At 38.1% G+C, this 21,955-nt stretch overlaps 2 protein-coding genes across 9 annotated transcripts in view; both read left to right on the top strand.

Annotated features, from left to right (window-relative positions):
- Window positions 1-10,600, top strand: part of kcnip3b (Kv channel interacting protein 3b, calsenilin) — a 79,819-nt gene extending 69,219 nt beyond the window's left edge. For 5 of the 7 annotated variants that reach the window (XM_047382594.1, XM_047382593.1, XM_047382592.1 and 2 more), the window contains 6 exons: window positions 2,391-2,515; window positions 2,626-2,695; window positions 3,202-3,380; window positions 7,010-7,114; window positions 7,235-7,297; window positions 9,625-10,600. In XM_047382594.1, coding sequence (XP_047238550.1) covers window positions 2,391-2,515; window positions 2,626-2,695; window positions 3,202-3,380; window positions 7,010-7,114; window positions 7,235-7,297; window positions 9,625-9,672 — 590 coding nt within the window. In that variant the 3' untranslated portion in view covers window positions 9,673-10,600. Of the gene's footprint in view, window positions 1-1,942; window positions 1,946-2,390; window positions 2,516-2,625; window positions 2,696-3,201; window positions 3,381-7,009; window positions 7,115-7,234; window positions 7,298-9,624 lie in introns of all 7 variants that reach the window. The other 2 variants (XM_047382597.1, XM_047382595.1) reach the window with 1 other exon arrangement.
- A 3,487-nt stretch (window positions 10,601-14,087) lies between these two features.
- Window positions 14,088-21,955, top strand: part of slc23a2 (solute carrier family 23 member 2) — a 53,093-nt gene continuing 45,225 nt past the window's right edge. The window contains exon 1 of one of the 2 annotated variants that reach the window (XM_047381589.1): window positions 14,088-14,539. The gene's annotated coding sequence lies outside the window, so the exon portion shown is untranslated. The remainder of the gene's footprint in view (window positions 14,540-21,955) is intronic. The other variant, XM_047381590.1, reaches the window with a different exon arrangement.

Raw genomic sequence — 21,955 nt, 5'->3', positions numbered from 1 at the left:
GGGATGTCCTTCCATGTTCATCAATATTTTCTCTGAGATATCAGACACCAGGCTATTGACAAAACTAAGTACTTTGGTGTTTTTCTTGCTGCAAAATTGTTTAATCTCATTCACAGCTCCGTCACTCACTTTTAGGATTTGTGGCCTGGTGACTGCTCTTTCTAAAGCTGTTTAGCGGACAATCTGTTAAGGTTTTAAGGGCTCTTAGCTATTGCTAGTGAAAGAAGAGCTTTCCTTCAGGGTGTCAGAGTCTTGCAGAAGTGGAGCAAACCTGTTTTCGTGTGTAATTCCTGTGTTTTCATTTGGTTTGCTCTTATTTGTTGTGAGAACGGTGCCTTGTTGTTTTCTCCTTTTTGCTGTTAGCTGTCTTCCCAGATGCGCAGCAGGGGAATTATCCTTTGGCTTTGTTGGTCGATTTACTCCTATTTGCTGCAACATTCTGTTTCTTGTTGATGCTAGTTAGCCGTCTGTCAGTCTTATCACTGTTTATCATCGGTATGGTCATTTCATTTCCATATCCAGCACGTTAATTTTCATCACTGTTATTTTCTGGAGAAGTTTGTCCCAGTCATCTGTGAAAAAGAGAGGCAGCTTGTACTGATTAGCTTGGACTGCCATGAAACGTGCAGCTGCCCTAAGCATCCTGGTAGAGTTTAGCCAGCTACATATTTTTTACTTTTGTGGTGCTAAAAAGTTTTTTCTTGCATCACTCCCAAACAACCATTTGGCACAAAGACAGCATCTAAAGGTTGTTATGGTGACTTAATAACTCCAAGATCCCACTCCTTGCTGCAGTTCTCTAACATTTAGGCGTTTATTTTATGTCCCTTACCATCTTGGATCCTCATTCAGCCTTGTTTGTCTCAGCTCCACTTACTAATTTTTTTGCAGAGACTGTAGATTCGGGCATGTTTTGATCAGAAGCAACCGTTTTTGTAGCTATTTCCTGACTTATGAAGATGAACACTTGTTTTATTTTAGTTGATTGGCATGTTTTCTTTTCTTTCCCGTTCTGAAGAGTGGCTAAGAAAAATCGGCTAGTGACATGTCATTTTGATACTGCAGGGAAACAGAAAGTACTCGTACTCGTCATCTTCCGCTTTATCCGGGACCGGGTCGCGGGGGCAGCAGACTCAGCAGAGTCTGCTGTTTGGGTGATGTCCCTCTCCCCAAACACCTCCTCCAGCTCCTCCGGGTGGAGCCCAAGGCGTTCCCAGGCCAGCCGAGAGACATAGTCCCTCCAGCGTGTCCTGGGCCGTCCCCTGGGCCTCCTCCCGGTGGATGGATGGATGGATGGAATGCCAATCACTGTGAAACTGATTAAGCTTTTTCCCCTCAGAATAAATGTACTGTAAAATGTAAAACATTTTCAGTGAAATATGTTTCTACTCCAATAAAAACTAATTCATTTCATAGATTTTAATGTACCCTAATGAGGGGTGACAATAAAAATAGAAGTTGCTGTAAGCTAAGGAAATTTTCCAATGATAAACCTCCCTGAGATGAAGAACGAGTATTTTATGTCATGGAAAACTACAGTTTACATTAAAAAGGATCCAGTAATTCAGATTAAGCAACATCTAAGATTTACTTAATGAAATCAAACAAGGTTATATTTTTCATTGAACCAAATGAACCCAAAAGGAATGAACTGATGTGATGTAAAATCTGATCCTCCCACCTTCAGTTGCTGTACTGTTGATTTTGGTTGATGTTTCACAGTGTGTAATATGTCGCTGCTCTGCTGGTTGTTCGAACTGGTAATTTCCTCTTCTCCATTACAGCTCGTAGGATCTGACCCAAATTGACTTGTTTTTTTCTTGTTTTGTTTTCTTCTTCTTACTGTCACTCTCCCACTGTTCTCCATTTACTCTCTTTCAATTCATCTCGGTGTCAACACCAATTCCTCCTCTTCCTCCTCCTCTGTCCTCTTTGTCTAAAGATGGTGAGTATGGAGCAAGAGAAACCTAACTTACCAAGAGAAAGCTTCCCTGCTTTTTGTTTTTCCTAGTTATGAAGGGCTTTCTCTGAGCATGTTTCAATTGCTGGCCAATAAAGCTGCATTTAGAATTTAGACTAAAAAAATAAATGTTATGACATCTCCATCTGAAAGAAAGTACCTCATCCTCTTCCTTCTTTCCACCTTTTGGTCCTGAGCAGATTATGGCCTCTTCTTCTCCCTAAACATGCACGTTTTCCCTTCCTCCCTCCCTGTTAAACGTGTGAACCCACTCTCACCCTCTATTGTTTGCCTGCGTTCACTCACTCGATGTCTGTCCCATCCTTCCTCTTTCTCTCTTCATCTTTCCCTCTCTATGTTGCTTTTCCTTCTCTCCTTCTTCCTGTCTGTCTACCTGTCCCTGTCCTCCCTCCGTCTCTTGCTCCCACAGACAGCAGCGACAGTGACCTGGAGCTGTCGACGGTGCGCCACCAGCCTGAGGGGCTGGACCAGCTGCAGGCCCAGACCAAGTTCACCAGGAAGGAGCTTCAGTCTCTCTATAGAGGCTTCAAGAACGTATGTCAAGCTGCTTTGAGGATACTCCCAGTTGCTTTTATTGCTATGCTTTTTATAGGAACATTAATTGTTTTTATTATACTAAATCTCATTTTTCCCTCCATCTGCAGGAGTGTCCCAGTGGGCTGGTTGATGAGGAGACATTCAAGTCCATCTATTCTCAGTTCTTTCCCCAAGGAGGTTAGAGACTAAAACCATCACTCCATTTTTGTCCTTTAAGGGACTGTAAGTAAAATTATGTGTGCAGTGAGATGGAGGGTGTTCGAGGTCTTCAGTTATTTAATCAGTACTTATACACCTTCAGCTTTTTCAAATTTTGTCAGCCACAAACCTCAGTGTGTATTGAAATTGTATGTGATAGACCAACACAAAGTACAACATAATTGATAAGTGGAAGATGGCTTTTGTTTACAAATCTAGTTACAAAAGAAATTGATCCACATAATTTGACAGACTGAACAAAGAGAAGATTAAAGCAGGAAAAGTCCAAAGCAAATCCTAATAATCCTGCAGAATCCAACAAAATGTTCAGATATGTTTCACACCCATCCCACCCTAAAGAAAATCTGCTTTTGTACCTTTTATATTATCTTTCTCTCTGTCACATATGTCCTGGATGTCTACCTTTTTGTCCCACACTGTCGGTAAAAGCAATAGACCGAATCAATGTCTCTTCCTATCTGCAGATGCAACTACCTACGCTCACTTCCTCTTCAACGCGTTCGACATCGACAGAAATGGCTCGATCCACTTCGAAGACTTCGTCATCGGTCTGTCAGTTCTGCTCAGAGGTTCGGTCACAGAGAAGCTCAACTGGGCCTTCAACCTTTATGACATAAATAAGGACGGTTACATCACCAAAGAGGTGAATGTGTGTTACAGGAGATATTTTGACAATAAAATGATAAACGGGTAAACATTATTTTCAATACACAGAGGTTTTTGCTTTACTGTTCCTCATGCTTTGTTTTTGGTTTCTTTAATTAATGATTACAGCATGTACAGTTCATTATGTCTAATGAACCATAATGGTTTGGGAAACGCTCCCTTTGCCAGTATTCACACCCTCTGTTGCTCCTTGCAGCCAAATCCGTTGTGATGATTATAATACATTTAATTTATAATGCACTTTACATGTAAATCTCAAAGTGCTGCAAAGTGACAATAAAAACATTAACCAACATATAAAAATATAACATAGAAACATGTCAAATCTAAAGTCATAAAAACCTGAAAACAAAAATGTGTTCAGTTCTTTTTTAAAAGACTTGATAGTCTGCGGTACTCTCAGGTATTCTGGAAGCTCATTTCATAAGCGGGTGGCGACTGAGGAGAACGCCTTGTCTCCCATCGATGTTAATTTTGTTTGGGGAGTATGGAGACGGAAAGAGCCAGTAGAGCGAAGGGGGCGTCATGTGGTGTGAATGGATAGTAGTTCTTTGAGGTAGTCAGGTGTGCTGCCATGAATGCACTGGTGGGTGAGGAGACAAATCTTGTGTTGAATCCGAACAGAAATGGGAAGCCAATGAACAGTCTATAGAATTGGGGTGATGTGCTCATATTTTCTTGTTAGTGTTAGCAGTCTAGCAGCACTATTTTAAATAGCCTGTAACTTTTGTAAGTTTTTATTAGAAATTCCATACAACAAGGAGTTGCAATAATCCAGCCTTGAAGAGATGAAAGCATTAATGAGTTTTTCAGCATCTGATTGGTGAGGGATGGACGAAGAGTTGCAATGTGTTTCTCTTCGTCTGCATAGCAGTGAAACAATACACCAAAGCTGGAAATGATTTTGCCAAGGGGGAGCATGTAGAGGATGAAGAGAGTTCAACCAAGTACTGGTCCTTGAGGAACCCCGCAAGTGACTGTATGATTTCTGAAGGTAGCCTTCCCCAGAGAGATATAATCAGCGCTGTCAGTGAGATGAGAGTGGAACCACTTGAATACAGTGTCTTGCAGCTGAATGTGGTGGAGTCTATAAACGAGAATGTTATGATCGATAGTGTCAAATGCTGATGTTAATCAAGCAGAATGAGAAGTGAATGTGAACCAGCATCTGCTGCCATGAGCAAGCAATTGGTTACCCTGATAAGAGCTGTTTCAGTGAATTTTTGAAAGAAATCTTAAAATAATTAATGTCAGGAAAATACTTATGGAATCTTACCAGGGTATATTTCCAAACTAAACTAAAAATACGTAGTATTTAGACATTTTTTGTTTGTAGATTCTTTCTTTCTTTCTTTTCATATCCCAGATATGTCAGTTAGATTAATGGCTTACTTTAAATACATCAGTGATGCTCCAACACAATCCAGTATTTCTCTAATATTAAGTTTTGGTAGGATTTGCTTGAAAGAAGCAAAAAATAAAAATTGAATATTGTGAAAACGTTCTATATTTTTTGTCACTCATTTCGGAAAGTGAAACTCATGAATTAATTTGATTTTTTTCACATGCAGTGATATATTTCAAGCTCTTATGTCTTGTAATTTTGATGAATATGGCTTACAAATTATGAACACGCAAAATTCAGTGTCTTAGAAAATTTGAATATAGTGAAAAAGTTATAGCATGAAGTCCATAGTCAACGCAGACAAGCTTTACGGAGATGCTGATTTCATTTCTGACCGGACTTGGCATCAGCCCACACTGCCAAAGGTACCAGAAGCTGGTTCAGCGACCATGGTTTTACTGTGCTTGATTGGCCAGCAAACTGGCCTGACCTGAAGGCCATAGAGAATCTATGGAGTATTGTCAAGAGGAAGATGAAAGACACCAGACCCAGCAATGCAGACGCTATCAAAACATGCCTCCATGTCATGCTGCATTGTATTGAGTGCATAGAAGTGAACAGAGTTTATCAGAAGTCTGATATTCCTCTTTAAATATCTTTTTTATTGATCTTATTTAATATTCTAAATTTCTGAAACACTAAATTTTGCATTTTCATTATCTGTAAGCCATAACCATCAAAATTTAAAAAATAAAGCCTTAAAATATTTCACTCTTTGTGTAATGAATCTACACGAGTTTCACTTTCTAAAATGAGAGATGAAAAATATCAAACTTTTTCATGATATCCAAATTTCTTTAGGTGTAAACAATCATGTTTTTCTTTCTAGTTTTGAAAATTTCCCCACCAATAATTTCAGCAGATTTTACTTTTGATATAAAAGAAAGAGTAAGTTTTAGTTTCCCATAAAAAAGCAATTGCACCCATACTGGCCTTGCTAAATGATGCCACATTAATTCTTTCTTATTTATGTGTCTATACCAAACTTTATTGCCCACCAGCAGGGGTCCGCCAAGAGTGGTTAAACTCACTTGAGGTCAGGTTTGCAGATGTTTTTTTTTTTTTTTAAATACATCAGTGTCACTCATAAATAACAATACACTGTGTAAACTTTGGTTCTGGGCTAATTCACCCCTCTGTCAATTCGCACCCAAATTTTATACCCATGTGTTCTCATTTCATCCCTTCCTTCTTCCATTGTTTATATGTATACTTTAACTAATCCATATCAATTAATCATTTAATTAAATTATGATGACTATTATTATTGTAATTGTAACTGCTATGGCTATTATTATTTCTTTTAGTATTTGTTTTTGTTTTGTTTATCCTTGTTTTCATCTTCCTGGTTCCACCCTGCAATTTTTTTTTTTCTCTGTGTTTTTGTCATCTCTGTCTCTCTACAGGGAGGTTTGCTGCCTGAACCAGATACAGCCTGTTGTGCAATTAATTAATGAAGTCCACTATGCAACAAGGGGGAATACCCCATTTGCCCCCTTTTGTAGAACAAATCTGTCACTGACACTACAAGGCAATCAAACCCATAATGCTGGCCGCCTTAGCTGCCAGGAAATGAAAACCAGACCATCTTGTTTAGTATTTTCATGAATGAGGAAGATAAATAGTTCCTAAATGCTACAATCTGAAATATATTTTAATTGTTCAATTAATTTTCAGAAGACTTTGTATTATACATTGTATCCATTTATTTTGGTTCTGAACCCCATTTGGGCCAGTTAAATCTAATGAAATAGATTATGTTCTCTCTAAGCCACCTCCTGCTGGTAATTATTTTTTTATGCATGTCATGAACTCAGTTTTCATTTTAGTAGACTATAAGCAGATAAAAATAATTACTTGATATTGATGATTGTCAAAACAGGCACAAAATGCCATCTCAGCACTGCAAACTGAAGCACGGTCCGTATGAAGTAACTCGTGGCAGACAGCTCAATTTGGTAGAACTTCTCTAAGTACAAATATATGTCTTTAAGTGTTGTTCTTGTTGTTGTTCTTAGTTTTAAAAACACGATAGTTTGAGGATAATACAGTGCATAAGCTATTATTCCAAGCCAAAGCAAAGATTTGAGGTAAAGCTCTACTGATGTGTGTTTTGCAAGGGCACTGTATGACTGAGTGTTATGAAGGTAGAATTAGACTATAAATAGTAGTTTCATGTTGTCTCCATCTGTATTCCTCAGGAGATGCTTGCAATCATGAAGTCCATCTATGACATGATGGGGAGGTACACGTACCCCTGTGTACGGGATGATGCACCATCAGAGCATGTTGACAAGTTCTTCCAGGTTCTGAAAGCACACATTTATGCCATTACAATGTATTTAAAAGGTATCTCCTGCCCCTACTTTCGCCAAAAAGGTTCTGACATGTTTGTCCTCGATATGGTTCTTTTCTTCTTACAACAGAAAATGGACAAAAACAGAGATGGGGTGGTGACTATTGAAGAGTTCATCGAGACATGTCAGAAGGTGACACACAAAGCATTGTTTTTACTGATCAACACAAACAGTGGGCAACAATACAGTTAAGCCTAAAATTACTCATTCCCCTACCACATTTAGACATCAGTTTATTATCATTCAACCAAGAAGTTTGTTTCTGATAGAAAATTCAAAGAATATTTGGCATTCCCCTATTTTTATACATTTCTCAATAATCAGTTAAAAATAATATAGCTCTGCTGTCCAGTCTTACACTGCTTCCACTGCTATTTTGACAATTTATATTTGGTAAATAGATCCAAGTCTTTGTGGTTAGAAGGGGTCCTTGCCATCACCCTAATCTGTAGCTCCTTTCATAGATCTTGCATCAGATTCAAGTCTTGATTAGAAACATTGATCAAATAATAAGCAATACTCTAATCTGTTAAGGGGTATGAGTAATTTTTGGCTGAACTGTATGTACATCTGTGTCAGTAACAACATAAAGTAACAGGCTAATGACGATGATCAGTAAAATCAAAGGTAAATCAAGCTTTTTGTTAGTAGCAATATAGTTCCCAACCTTCTCTTGAATTATATCGAACCCTCCCTCTTCTTATTTCAGCAATTTCTCCTTTTAAATAAAATTATCATACTGTTCTTGTGTTTCCTACGTCTTCTTTTTGACACAATCATGGTGTCTGAGCATTTTTATGGCCAGATTTGTAGGAAGAAGGAAACAATTAGGAGCTGCTTAAAAAAAGAAAAACATGAATTGTTTCAAAGATTCTCTGTAGCATTCACACATTTCTGGGAGGAAAAAGTGAGTTGTGCAGTTATGAGCTTTTTGAATGGGCAGCTGAAAATGAACCTTAATTTTAAAACATTTCTTTCAATTCAGCAAACTATCACAAATGTTTGTTGCCGTACTTATGAAAAAACAATTACAGCCTCTAATTATTTTAGTCACCGCTGTCTATTTGAAGGTTGCATTATCCAATTTAACATAAATATAGCATCATTCATGAGGGAAAACATGCATTATAGTAATGCACAAGTAAACCATAACAACGGCATGCTATTGTATCTACCGCATACTATAATTAGTATTAAACTCAAACAATAAGCACAGGCTCCATAAGAGCAGATAAGACATTTAAGAGAGCGTGTTCTTAAAAGAACACCAACCCTGCGTCCATCCTTTTTTTTCAGGCAACTATTGTACATACTGGCAAACAAAAAACACAGTAAGGATGAGTGTTCTGTTTACAATTGCAGATCTATCTACATCTATAAGCAGTAATAAAAGATTGCCAAGCCCTGTTTAGCAAGTCCGTCCCCTGCCACAGCCCCCAGAGAACTTCCCTCCCCCGTGCCCTGATGTTCTGGCAAGTCATTTCTCCCACCTGTCCAATTATTGGGTTGACACCCAAAATAAAAACCCACCAGCTGAAAATGTCTGGATATGGCAATCTGGAATATACTGAAAGCTTTTTTGACTCACAACATCATGATTATTATTCTTCAGGAGTTTGTTTACAGGCTTTTATCGCTTTCTAACAAGCAACTTTCCCTTTAAAAAGCAATTTATGAGCACTATTACCTAGTTGTTTTGAGCACCTCCTGGGGTTCAAGCTACATTAATCTTTGTAAGTGGCTTTTGATTTCTCCCATAAAGAAATATGTACAATTTTAGGCTGATAGCACCGTCTAATTTAGAGGAAACCCAAGCTGTTGTAACTGCATTACCAACATTAACCAAAAATGTACCATAAACCTGAAGCTCAGGCACACTTGAGTTATGGAGAAGAACACACTTAAGTTATGGTCCTTGATATATACAGTACATATCAAAGTCTGGTCTTAAATCTGATTGAGATGCTGATGCATGACCTTAAACAGGCTGTTGATACTCGAAAACCCTGCAATAAGGCTGAATCAAAACAATTCATAAAAGAACAATTAGCCAAATTTTCTTCCAGGTTATGTAAAATACTTTATTATCATCAGTTATTGCAAAAAAAAAAGTGACGTCAGATTTTGTTTAGGGGGGAAATTACTTTTTCACATACAGTCTGGTTGGTTGAAATGGCTTTTTTCTCTTAATAAAAGCAATCATCATCTAAAAACTGCATTTTATTTTTAATCAGGGTATCGGTCTGATATTAGAATTTGTTTTGATTAGAAAAAAGTAAGCATGACAAAAAAAGCAAAAACAGAAGGAATTTGTTAGGGGGTAAATACTTTTTTACAGCACAGCAGCTGTTTATACTTGGTAAAAAAAAAAAAAAAAAAAAAAAATATATATATATATATATATATATTTCTGAAATGTTCCAAAAGTCAGTCCTAATTTTTGCTTTATCTCTCAACAGGACGAAAACATCATGAACTCGATGCAGCTGTTTGAAAATGTGATATAAAACAGAGCTGGATTCTCTCGGTAGTGTTTCCTTCATTAGCACGTCTAATTACTCAGCCACCTCACCCATACCTCAGGCTCTGCACTAGCACTTAGAACCGCTGCTGAATCACAATGTATGTACTGTAAAACACAGGAAACATGCGTTCTTTTCTGCTCCCCACTGCACTCCTTCAGTTGTATCAGGAAACTCTCCTTGGATTTTAAAGAACTGCTGCAGAGAGGCAATCAGCTTCCTGTGTGACATTTCATTTTCACCCACAGAAGAGCTCCTGTGCTTCTGTCATCAGATATTAAGGGTTACCAATTGAAAAGGAGACACTGATCCGACCCGAGTCTTCATGGAAACTACATACACACTCATCCAGAGGCACTGGCAACACTGGCTTGGTACTCAAGATGTTTTAGAACAAAGAAAAAATATTTTGTAAAAATCACAAAAAACAGAGAACTAAAGCATGTTTGAAATATGTGATGTGGGAATAGCTTGCACTACAGTTTTCTGATTATGTATAAAGGCCCTGTAGATATCTGCATCTGATGCACCACTGTTGAAAAGCAGTGTTTGTATATATGTATAGTTAATATATCCTGCATTGGGTTGGTCTCATCTGTGCTGCACTGGATGATGGAACAACACCAGAACTGAAAATTTGTTTAAGGGGTTCGTGTGTAATTCTGTTAGATACATTCATGTTTAGTGATTGAAATTATTTAAAAAGTTCTGTCTTTTAGTAATCTGAAAGATTATGTTAACTGGTGAGATTGGAAAAGTAAATTCCTGTGGACAGGTATGCTGAATTAGGTCTGTAACATGTTTGTTCAGTGTACACAAGCATGCGGACTCTCAGTCGCACAGTAAAATGTACGGCACAGTTGGACCTTTGAGAAATCACTATAATAAAGATCCACAAATTTTGCCACTTTCACCGAGCGTCTACTTCTGTTTTATTGTTCAAGCGAAAAAATTTGAGTTTAGCAAACATTTATGTAAACTTATAAGCAATATTTCAGTCAGGGGTGGTCTATCCATCGGGACCCACTTGGGCCTTGTGGTTCTCGTCATTATGGGTTTAAGCTTTGCAGACCTTGAATTGAAGTTTTGATGAGTGAAATTGGGTTTTACTAGTCTTACTCGTCGCTTGCATTTGCTCATGATTTTATTGTTTTACTGTTGTATGTAAATACAATCTGGAGCTTTTTAGCTGTTGGTGAGAGATTTACAGCGGTTGCAGAAAGCACCTTGCAAAAACGTTTCCACCTTTTGTCCAAACATATTAAACATAAAACAAAAAATTTTTATTGGGATTTTGTGTGAAAGACCTGCATAAAGTAGTATGTGATTGTGAAGTGGAAGAATAATCATAAATGCTATTTAACAAATTTTCCAAGGGAAACCTGCAGAGTGTGGCGTGTATTTGTATTGCTACCAATGTTGCTGCAGTTACAGCTATAGGGTTTTTGGGGTGTGTTTCTACCACTGAAAATATTGCGATCATTTTTGTAAAACAGCTCAACCTCAGTCAGATTGGACAGAGATTGGATATTTGAATAGAAATGTCCGCGTCTTGCCACTGATCCTGAATTGGATTTCAGTCTGGACTTTGACTGGGCCATTCCACTGTGGGTCTGGTTGTATGCGTAAGATCAATGTCCTGATGGACCTCCATCCAGGTCATAAAAAGTCTTTTTCACCGTTTAACAGGTTTATTCCATCCTCCTATCTACTCTGCAAAGCTTTGCTGTTCCTGCAACAGAAAAACATTTGATGGCATGATGCTGTCACCACCATGATTCACCATCATAATGCCTAGTGTTAGTTTTCGACCCCTCTTAGCCTTTTGAAAGTTGGCCAGACCATTCAATTTTGGTTTTACTTTTTCAGCCCCTGCTAGATCAGCTTCTTCTGCACTTTTGTCAGGTAAAAGGCCTGAAACCAATGTAAGACAGAATGTTCAGATTTTTATTTCAAAAAAAGTTTTTTTCTACTTCACATTTACACGCTTCTTTGTGTTGGTCTATTGTATAAATTCCAATAAAATACATTAAAGTTTGGGGTTGTAATGCAACAAAAGGTGAAAACTTCAGGGTTATTAATACTTGAGGCACTGTAAAGATACCATTGTGCCCAAATTTAACCTTTTGGTTTTTCTTTTACTTTGAAAAGTATAAAACCATCACAATCTAACATGAGCGGCAAATTTATGTTTGGTTAATCTGTCTTTAGAATAAGAAACAAAACTGTTTCCTGCTGTATTATTTTGTTGAGTGGTTTTATTTTATTATTTCATTTGTTTTATTTAATTGTTTTCTGTTTATACAACCATAAAATGAAAAGAACGGCAGGCTTGCTATGATTTGTTAAATTAAGGACAAAGTGACGATGGTCTACAGTCCTGATCAAATATGAATCTTGGTCCATTTGTTTAAAACTTTGTTAAACTGATTTCTGGCATTTTTAAGGTGGATCTGAAAATTGAAGTACAGAAAAAAAGTTTTAAATTTATTTTAGATAATGTACAAGTACTGAGAGTTGAGCAATTGTAGCAACTGAGATGAGTGTATATTTTATAAAAGACATCTTACATAAGCTTGAACATAATAAAGATTAAAAAACATCAGCAAGAAATATAAATTGTATATTTTAGTTAGTGTAAAAATCAGTTCTACATAAATGCATACATTTTAGAATCTGCATTTAAAATCTGCAAAAACGTAAATTAGCATTTAAGGTTTTTTTTTATTTTGGAAGAACAGGCATTTCAACCCTTTAAAATACAAAAACACATAATGAGAGCATAAACTTGGCGTGGATTGCCAAAATACATAGCTAAAACTTGTTTGAATGTTTAGGATTTAAAAAATTTCAAAAACGATTGTTTTAAAGTCAGTTAAATAAATGGTGTAATGACCAATGAATGAACTCTGATTCAATACAGCTCCGTGAAGTAAAAAGTACATTATTTCAAGCAAATTTGTTACACATAAAAGAAAGATGAAATGAATCAAAAATAGGTCCTCCAGATACAGGTTCAATTAAAAAGTCACATGAGCCAGAGACTCAACCAGAAAAGATCAGTGCAATAATTAAGAGAAAGGATGTCAATTTTAGGAAGATGCTAATCAATCAAACTGCATCTAATTGCATTTCGATACAGTCAGAATCAGCAGAAAGCCAAGCAGTAAAAAGCTGTGTATCTAAGGTCTCCAGCAGATTGCATCAACGATTTACTTTGCTGCAATACCCACATCCTGAGCAAGCACAGAGCACTGGTGAAGAGGAACAGCTCGGGGTCGTGAGAAAAAACAGGCAAGCTTAAAAGGTCTGGACTAGGCTAAACATCTATAAGAATTTATAGAGAATAACCCAACTCACTTTAACTATAAAGTTAATTAAAAAAGGAACTATCTAAGACAAACCTTAAGAAAGGACAGCAGGATGCTGGCCTTATGTACAAAACCTAGGAGCTGCTTCTCAAACTACAATTCCCAAAATTTTATTCAAAATGGTCACAGACAAAAACTAAACTAGAAAAAGGTCAAGACATGCCAAACTATCTAAAAGGAGAAATTTACACACACACTTCATGGGCATTATTCTCATTTTTAAAGACACGTTTTAATTTTCCATCATTAAAAGTAACTAATCATTTTCAAATCTCAAATCCAAAGCAGGTCTGTATTACATAAACAGAGTCTAATATATATATATTATATATTTATGGCTGGCTCTCCTAGAAGAAGATAGGAGGAAGGTACAGAGAACCATGAAGTCTCTGACTCTTGGTCCAGACGTGGACCGGGTTTTAAAAGGAATATTCCCCCTTAGTCGAGATGCATAATGTGTCAGAACAGTTCTAAGGAGTTGCCTGCTCCCTAGAGAGAAACATTTGATTTTATGTTAGAAAAATATGGGCCTAAAAAAACGAGGGTATTTATTGATTTCACTGTGCAGTCCAACTTTTATTTGCCTTTCTTTCCTTCCTTTTATCATGCCACTGCAAATCCCTGAACTAATGTGATATTCATGCCCCCGATAAGTGTATGCAAAGTCCTTATTGTAAACCATCATGAGTGCAAAGTGAAACAAATAAGTAACCCTAAACAATGCACAACATCCACAAGCATATGAGAAAGTAAGCAGCACATGACAAGCGGTGAAATTATTGCCCAGATACACACTGTTACCCTCTGTATGCACATTGGGCCATGTTATCAAACCAGTAGTTATGCCACTGATGACTCAACCTAAAATGTGACTAACGGCTGCAGTGCCATGGATCAACCATTAGGTGGCAGTGTGGCAGAATACATTACCTAAATCCACAGCATAGTGCGGACTAAAATGCTTTAGTGAAGGGTGCTAGCGTTGGCTCTTGTAAAACAACTAACGAGCAGAGAAAAAAAAAAAAAAAAAAAAAGGCTTATGCAAGAAAAGTTAGTATTACAAAATCTGCTCCATGCTCATTCTGACGTCCTCAGTTATAGAGGATGTGTGACATCCCTGCCGCTCCTGATTGGCTGGGCTACGACCCAGAGGCGGGGCTACAACAGGCTGGCAGTGATCGTGACTGAGTTATGTGAGCATGCGTGGCTTTATGAAAGCATATAACCCTACCGGGGCAGTAGCTGCACGTCCAGGAGGTGTTTCGAAACGCGTCCGAGGCATTATTTACATAGCCGAGGAGAAGGAGCTGTTCTCAGAGGAGTCAGACTTTCCTCATCAGGTTTTTCTGTTTGAGCTGCTCTCCGGCTGGTCGTCTCCCGCTTCTTTGCCTGCTACAACAACACAAGCCACGGGTACGAGCCAGCGGACGTAACGCTAGCCGAGAGGGGAAGTGGGCTCCGTCTTCTCTTTCATCGGGCAGGTGTGTACAAAAACGAGACATTTCTAATCCTCTGTGACGGATTTACCATACAGGTAGACTTTAGTAAGCCTCATTTGATCAAAATCCTTAGTTTTGGAAGCAGTTGGTCTGTCGTAACAGCAGGTAACTTGAACCTAGTGCCGTTTTAATGTGTTAACGTTTTTTTCCCCGGCTTATCAGAGGACTTCGAGTGCTTGCGTGACCATGCGTCCACTGATGCTCCACTGTGACCTAACAAACCAAGGCCCACGTGTTTAAACTCGTTCTTCAACCCACCTAATTGTATTTTGATTATTTATATAGCGCCAAAGTAATCTGGGGGCACTTTATATAACAATAAACACGTCGTATTAAAATCCAGCTACATCAAGTCAGTGTAGTTAAACATTTATATTAATATTTTCAAATTTGATCCGAAAAATGTTCCAGGAATTAGCAAAATATTATAAATGCAATATTTCATTCTGAGCACACAATGTGACCAGGGAGAGGAACAACTTTCAGTAGAACCAGGCTGGGAATCACCAACCATCTGCCTCAGATAACTGGGGGCTAAAGGTCAGGGAAAGACACAGATAACAGGGAATTAATATTCTACTTTATTTTACTCCCTAAACCCAGTCCTATACCCACCTCATTTCGTACTAACCTGCATATTATGACAGATTCCTGATCTGGGCTGCACGGTGGCGCAGTTGGTAGCACTGTTGCCTTGCAGCAAGAAGGTCCTGGGGTGAGATTCCCAGCCGGGGGTCTTTCTGCATGGAGTTTGCATGTTCTCCCCGTGCATGCGTGGGTTCTCACCGGGTACTCCGGCTTCCTCTCACAGTCCAACGACATGCCTGTTAGGTTAATTGGTCACTCTAAATTGCCCTTAGGTGTATGAATGAGTGTGTGTATGGTTGTTTGTGTGTTGCCCTGCGATGGACTGGCGACCTGTCCAGGTTGTACCCCATCTCTAGCCCGTAGACTGCTGGAGATAGGCACCAGTTCCCCCACGACCCACTATGGAATAAGCGGTAGAAAATGACTGACTGACAGATTCCTAATCAAATAAAAATAACTGGTAAAAAGTATTTTTCAGGGTCACACCCTGAACTACTACAACTATGAGTAGAAGAGAGAAAATAATTGTAAAGTTGGACAAAAATCTCATAATGCTGAATAATTGTGGTGATTGTTCTTTTGATTTCCATTCAAATGAGATGCTTTATCTTTGATTTAGCCATATCACAACTTTTAAAATTTTATCCATCATTTAATTTGGGACTATAGACAGCTTTATGTTCAGGTTGAGTTAGACTTGAGGTTTCTAACCTGGGTCTGAATAAAATGCCAAACAAAGGATTGTTTTCTGGCAATAGTTTGTAGTCTGATGTCCAAAATGTAAAAATCTTGAAAATAATGGGAATTTTTCAAATTAAGAATGACGCAACTCTGTTATTTGGTGTTTACTCTACTGGCTGCATCATCTCGTCTAAAACTGCTTTTTTTTGGCCTTGCATGTTTCAGTTTTCAGAATAACACTTTAGTACAAAAAGTAAACAGACTGTCTTTTGGAGTTTACTGTTGAAGTTTAGGTCTGACAAAACAGTGCTTGATTTAACTGAAGTAAATCGATTTTTTTATTATTAGGCCCGAGCAGGGCCTATTGTAATTATTATTATTATTATTTATTTTTGTAATCAAGTACCTCTATACGAAAAATAAACTTACTATTTAAACCCACATACATTGGAGGTAGGTTTTAGCAATATATTTTATGGTTTTAGTGGTACATTTAATGTTGTAAGCACAATTTTTGAGTTTTGGTTCTCTGCTTTTTATAGGTTTTACCGTAAACTGAGAGAGAAAATTATCCTAGAATTACAGCTTTTAAAATGCTTTAACTGTCCTAATATCTAACAAGCACACGTTCTTGGTATCATTAAAATGTTCCTTCAAAGCTTTTTCAGAGGAAGTCGCTTGTTTTGACCTGACTTCCTCAGCTAGGACACACAGAGTCCTGCTGCAGTGAGTTAGTAGGAAATCTTCGAGATCCTCAGAGTGGTGGAAAACTACTACATAGTCAGATGAGTACCCCTGTTGTAGTTGATTATAGTAGTTTAAAGCAGCTCAATAATCTATAGAATGTTAAGTTGGCACATTTTAAATGCTTCTTATCAGAACAATTTCCCCTGTTACTACAGAAAATTATGTTGGGTGACCTGGACCAATCCGCTTAATTATCTGACCCTGAGTCAGCCTGGATGATTTCCAAATGACTTAGAGACCCGGAAATGATGTCGAGCAGGAATGTCAAACTCCGCTCCACTTCAGCTTACACTCAAGTTCGACAGAGTCCTGCTAATGAGCTAATTAAGGGATTTAGGTGTGTTGAGGCAGAGACCCATCTAAACATTACAGGACACCGGCCCTCGAGGACTGAAGCTGTGCACTAGAATGAGCCATCTTCAATGCTGTTGCAGAGATGACAGCCAGTCAAACGTCTAAGTTCATATCTCTCTTGGTGGAGCGACAGGTCTCAGCTAATAAAGCATAATGATTCAGGCAGCAGCCTACGTCAACATAACATCAATGTAGCAACACAGAAGGTGTTCGGCTGAGAAACGGCAACAAGTCTAACCTTCTCTTGTGAATGTCCAGATGGTTAATATTCACTTACATGGCTTTGGATCCAGTGGGTTTAAGCATTTTCGTTTTGAGCTGTTTAAAATAAATTAAATTACCTGCAACCTGAGGAGCATTCACTTCAATAGCCATAACCCTTCCAGCGCCCTGAGGATTTATTTAGTTTTCCACAAACGTGCTGCAATACATCTTCCTAGCAAAGCTAAGTGAACTAACACTGATAACTTCATATAACCTCTCTTCAAGAAATCATAACCATCCTTTTAACATTAGGACTACAATGTTAATCTCAAGATACTGGATACCTTCAGCCTTCTGGGCCGATATCAAGACAACTAAAGGTCCTAACAATAAATTTAATTAGAAAGGAAAGTTTTAGGCCCGGTCTTTAAGTGGACCTGGTGTCTGCCTCCCTGTTTCAAATGAGGATCCATAGGAGAAGAGCCTGATGAGTAAAAGCTTACCCTCTCATTCCACCTCGACAGTGTTTCCTCTGTTGTTACATTGGAGGGTCGACCCACCCCCCAACAAACTAAATGATCTTGTTATTTTGTCTTGTCATTTCTGCCCCTACATGAACTCGCCTCTATAATTTACTGTTTTCTGTATCACTCTCTGCGGAGATCTGCCATGGTGCTCAGACACACGCTACACGTGAGCCTGACTGCGCCGGAAAAGAATGTCGCAAGCACCTGCAAAATATTTGCGTTTTTTTATTTTATTTGCCCCAGATTTGTGATGATGGCGTCACTCACTGTCCTGCTAGTAGCAGCCATGATTCTCCTCCGTATCCAGCTATAGAAAATAGTGCCTCAGGCCCTGCACCTTACAAGTAGCAAAAATCCACACATAACGGGGTGACAGGTTTTGACCCGGCTTGGCTGTCAGAGGGGAACTACTCCCCCTGGCTGTACTAGACTGATCTTTGTGAGTAAGACAGAAAGATGGAGTGAACATATTAAGCATATATTAAGATATATAAAGAATGTAGAAGGCATTATTATTAGTAATACTAATGTTATAGGAATGTTCTGTCAAAAATGCTATCTTTATATTGCAGTGTTTCTCAAAGACAACATTGCTAGAGAAAATGCTGCTCAAGAACTTGCCGGTTAACCTGCCACCTCAAAGCGTATCGTTTTATAAAGAACATTAAAAAAATTACAACTCCTTTAGTATTCGATGCAGTGATTCAGACCTTTTTTATGAGCAAATAGAACCCATTCCCTCTTTAGCCTTTCTCTTTTTTGCAAACTGACTCATGCCAGAGGTACATTTCTTCTAGGAACTGTGACTTATCTGTATGTTGTTTTATGAGCACAAATTCCTCAAGGTTTTAAGATATGGACCACTTTATTTTGACTCTAATGTTCAAAATATAGTCTTGGAAAGCTGATTATGCACATATAAAATGATTTTTCTGCAATAGTTTCGATAAAGTTAACGTGGGAAAGCAGAGCTGATAATTAAAGACCACCTTGACTATTATACATGATCTTGAAAGCTTCCAAACCCATTAGGATTTATTGTTTCTTTATTCATGATGGTGTCCTAGAGACATGACCAAGCTGGTGTGTGCGTGTGTAGTCACAGCATATGTAACCAGGCTCATTGTGGATGATGTAACATACGAAGGCCAAGGTAATGTTAGTCTGTGGAAGGTGCATTGGATCCATGGTCGGCTGGAAAAAATAACTTTATATTTCTTGAGGATAAAATGAGGCATTTTTTTTGTCATCCTGGGCTGTGCCTCATGTTCTGCAGTCTGCACCATTACCGATGCTCTGAAAATCTGACTTTGTGTTTTTTAACAAGACCCAAAATTTGTGACAGTCTCTCCTCATCAAGTGAGTTGTAGCACTCTAATTATTTGCATGTATATGTGGCGTCAGTGCTGTCATCATTAATGGGGAGCTGCTGGTTAGCCTTCTGGATTTCTTTCAGTGTACATAACCGAGTCATGCTTGAACCACAGCCAAAGATCAGTTTGCAAATGGCCCCACTCTAGCGTGGGATTTGACACTGATCCAAGAAGCAATCCTTATGTTGTTGCAAACAAACCACACAAAGCATAAACAAATACAGTTGAGTTATAAAGCCTATTTCCAGGGCGGAATAAACCCAGGACTGGTGCACCCTGGGAACAATACAAGACGTCATTTTAGATTTTGATACTTTTAGAACTGGTTCTATTCAGAATCGTTGCATCTTTTGATTAAAATATTTTAAGCAAAAATGCTGACATTTTTTTTTTTCATTTTCCCTCGGAAGCAACGAAGCTACAATAAAAGCCAAAAGTAACAATTCAAAACATATGATTAGTTTTTGAGGGTTTGCCCACCCACAAGAGTTTATTGTTGATATTTTAGGAGGATTGATTATCACAATCCTTTTTTTCCCCTTTCCCCCTTTGCATACCCTATGTTGTGGTTGTTATGCCTGATTGACAATCCTGGACAATCTTGTGCTGTTTCACTATCATTCAGGCTTTCCTTTACCATTAAAAAGGGGGGTCACTCCCTCCCCTCAACAGGACCGCCCGCCCCCTCAAAAAAAATCAAATCATTTAGTAAATTATGAAATGTCTGTACGTGTTCACACGTTACCAGTTTACTGGCGGGGGAAGAACTATATTGTTTCCTACTTATGATGGAGGAGCACGCCTCCTTAAGTCTTGATTTAAGGCGGCGTGAAGAGGATGATGGGGGGAAACATGGAGAAACGTCTTGTAGTTTTATTGGACTGATGGCAGTATGTTTAAAAATCAATCAAGGTTTTCAAAACACTCCAATATCTAATAGTGAGTTTACAAAGCGGGAAAAAAAGCAGGAAAACATCTCTGGGTGGCAGCTCTGAATGACTCTCCAATCTGCAAAGCTGCCTGTTTTTTGCAGAATGATTCACAGTATGTCATGTAGATCAAATGTCTATATGACCACATCCTGTATTCTAGCAGTAAGAGGCCAGTGTAATGGCGTTTTTAAACTGAAAATGTCACAGACTGAGAGGAACACGTGTTCTAGTTGTTGCCCTTGGACCTGACTGCATTATTAATAAAGGAACATGAGAGGATATGTTTTTAAATTGGCAATTAAAAGGAAACTGTTCATTTGCACGTCTCATCCTGAACTAAACAAATTAAGTAGGTATGGGTTGTTTGAACATGCTAAATCCTTTATTTTTAGTTCATATAACTATGCAGCCTTGTTTAAAAGTTCCTTTTGAAAAATAGCGTCTGCTTAAGCCGTTATTTCTAAACGGCTGTAAAAACCTTTATGTATGGAATAAAAACCATTTAAGATAGTAAAACTATTTTTTATTGGAAATTTTTATTCTTATGGTTTGCAGTTGATAATTCTTATTTTCTTAAAATGATTAAAGGAACATGTTAAACTTGTTTTTAGAGGTAAAAGCATAAAAGTTTTTATCTCTCGCTGTCTTAAAATTTAATGACTGATTAATATCTCATTTTCATGGTATTAAGGTACTTACAAATGACAAATAAATAAAATAAAATGTGTACGTCGATTTTTAATGATTTCATTCATGAAAGCTACAATTATACCAACTGCTGCTAAAATATATCATGTTGACTATGGACATATTGCCAAGCCAGGGCTTTGCTGTGTTACGCTTTACTCCATGCGGCCGGAGGAAACTCCAGTAACTCTGTAACTAGACTTGATGTAACTTATCATGTCTAGTTACATCAGGTCTAATGAGGTTGAATAAAATTTCTTCTTGCTGGAATTTTTTTAAGTTTACATATTTAACTGTTAGTTGCTACTTGGGCTCCACCATATTAAGAAGACATGTAGTTGTGATACCCTTCCTAAAAACTGCGACGTCTATTCCAGTTAACCAACATTTTTCTCACTTGTTTTCTTTTCCATAATTGGTGTTTCACCACTCTTTGTGAGCTTTAGCATCACAGCCTCTGTAAACATAAACCCTGAGGGCAGTGAAGGTTCATCCAACAGGCCATATTTCTTACTGGCATGCAAAATGTGCATGCGTGGGACTTGAAATATAATAACCCACTAAATATTGCATCAAAGCAGCCTTTGCAACCACAGATATGGATATTGTCTACTGTATAATAGTCCAAAAAAACTTTCTTTATACTGTAATACCTGCACTGACCATGTATGTGCACACAAGAAAATACTCTAATTCCAAAACAGCTTGCTCTAATAGCTGAAATAAGAAATGGATGCACATGCATACATACACCTAGAAGTAAAAAGGAAAAATGTTCAGCATCATGCACGAGGAGCTTTTACCCACACTTCCCTTCTCCCAGCATAAATCATCCTTAACATATGTTTACTTCAGATCTTTTCAACAAATTCTCTGAGTGAGTCTGAGTAGGCAGACGACGGGTTCATGGGCCAGGTTACATTGAACTGGGTCGCAGAAATGGATTTTTGGCTCGTCTTTCTGTTGGCAGCATGTGATAAAGATTATATTGTGTCGCTGGGTCGGGCACAGCCTTCACACTGCACTGTGAAGATGGGTGTGTCTGCTCAGCTGTACTATTACAACACGTTGGTCCTGACAACGTGGCTCAAAAAACTTGGTTCTGTTTTGAGTTTTGCTTCTATAAAATCTGTTTACCAGCAAAGTAAATATGGAAAGTTTTACCCAGTTAGCGACTGTGGATTCTTGAGTTCCAGGTTGTGCTGAGAGATGAAAGAAATGATGTAAAACGGGGATTAAACATCAGCAGAAAAACACACAATATGATTGTTACACAAGGAAAGCAGTGTGGATTAACCTATTTAA

This window comes from Girardinichthys multiradiatus, chromosome 12 (assembly GCF_021462225.1).
Source record: "Girardinichthys multiradiatus isolate DD_20200921_A chromosome 12, DD_fGirMul_XY1, whole genome shotgun sequence".
NCBI classification, from domain to species: Eukaryota; Metazoa; Chordata; class Actinopteri; order Cyprinodontiformes; family Goodeidae; genus Girardinichthys; species Girardinichthys multiradiatus.
This window is presented reverse-complemented; position numbering and strand designations above follow the sequence as displayed.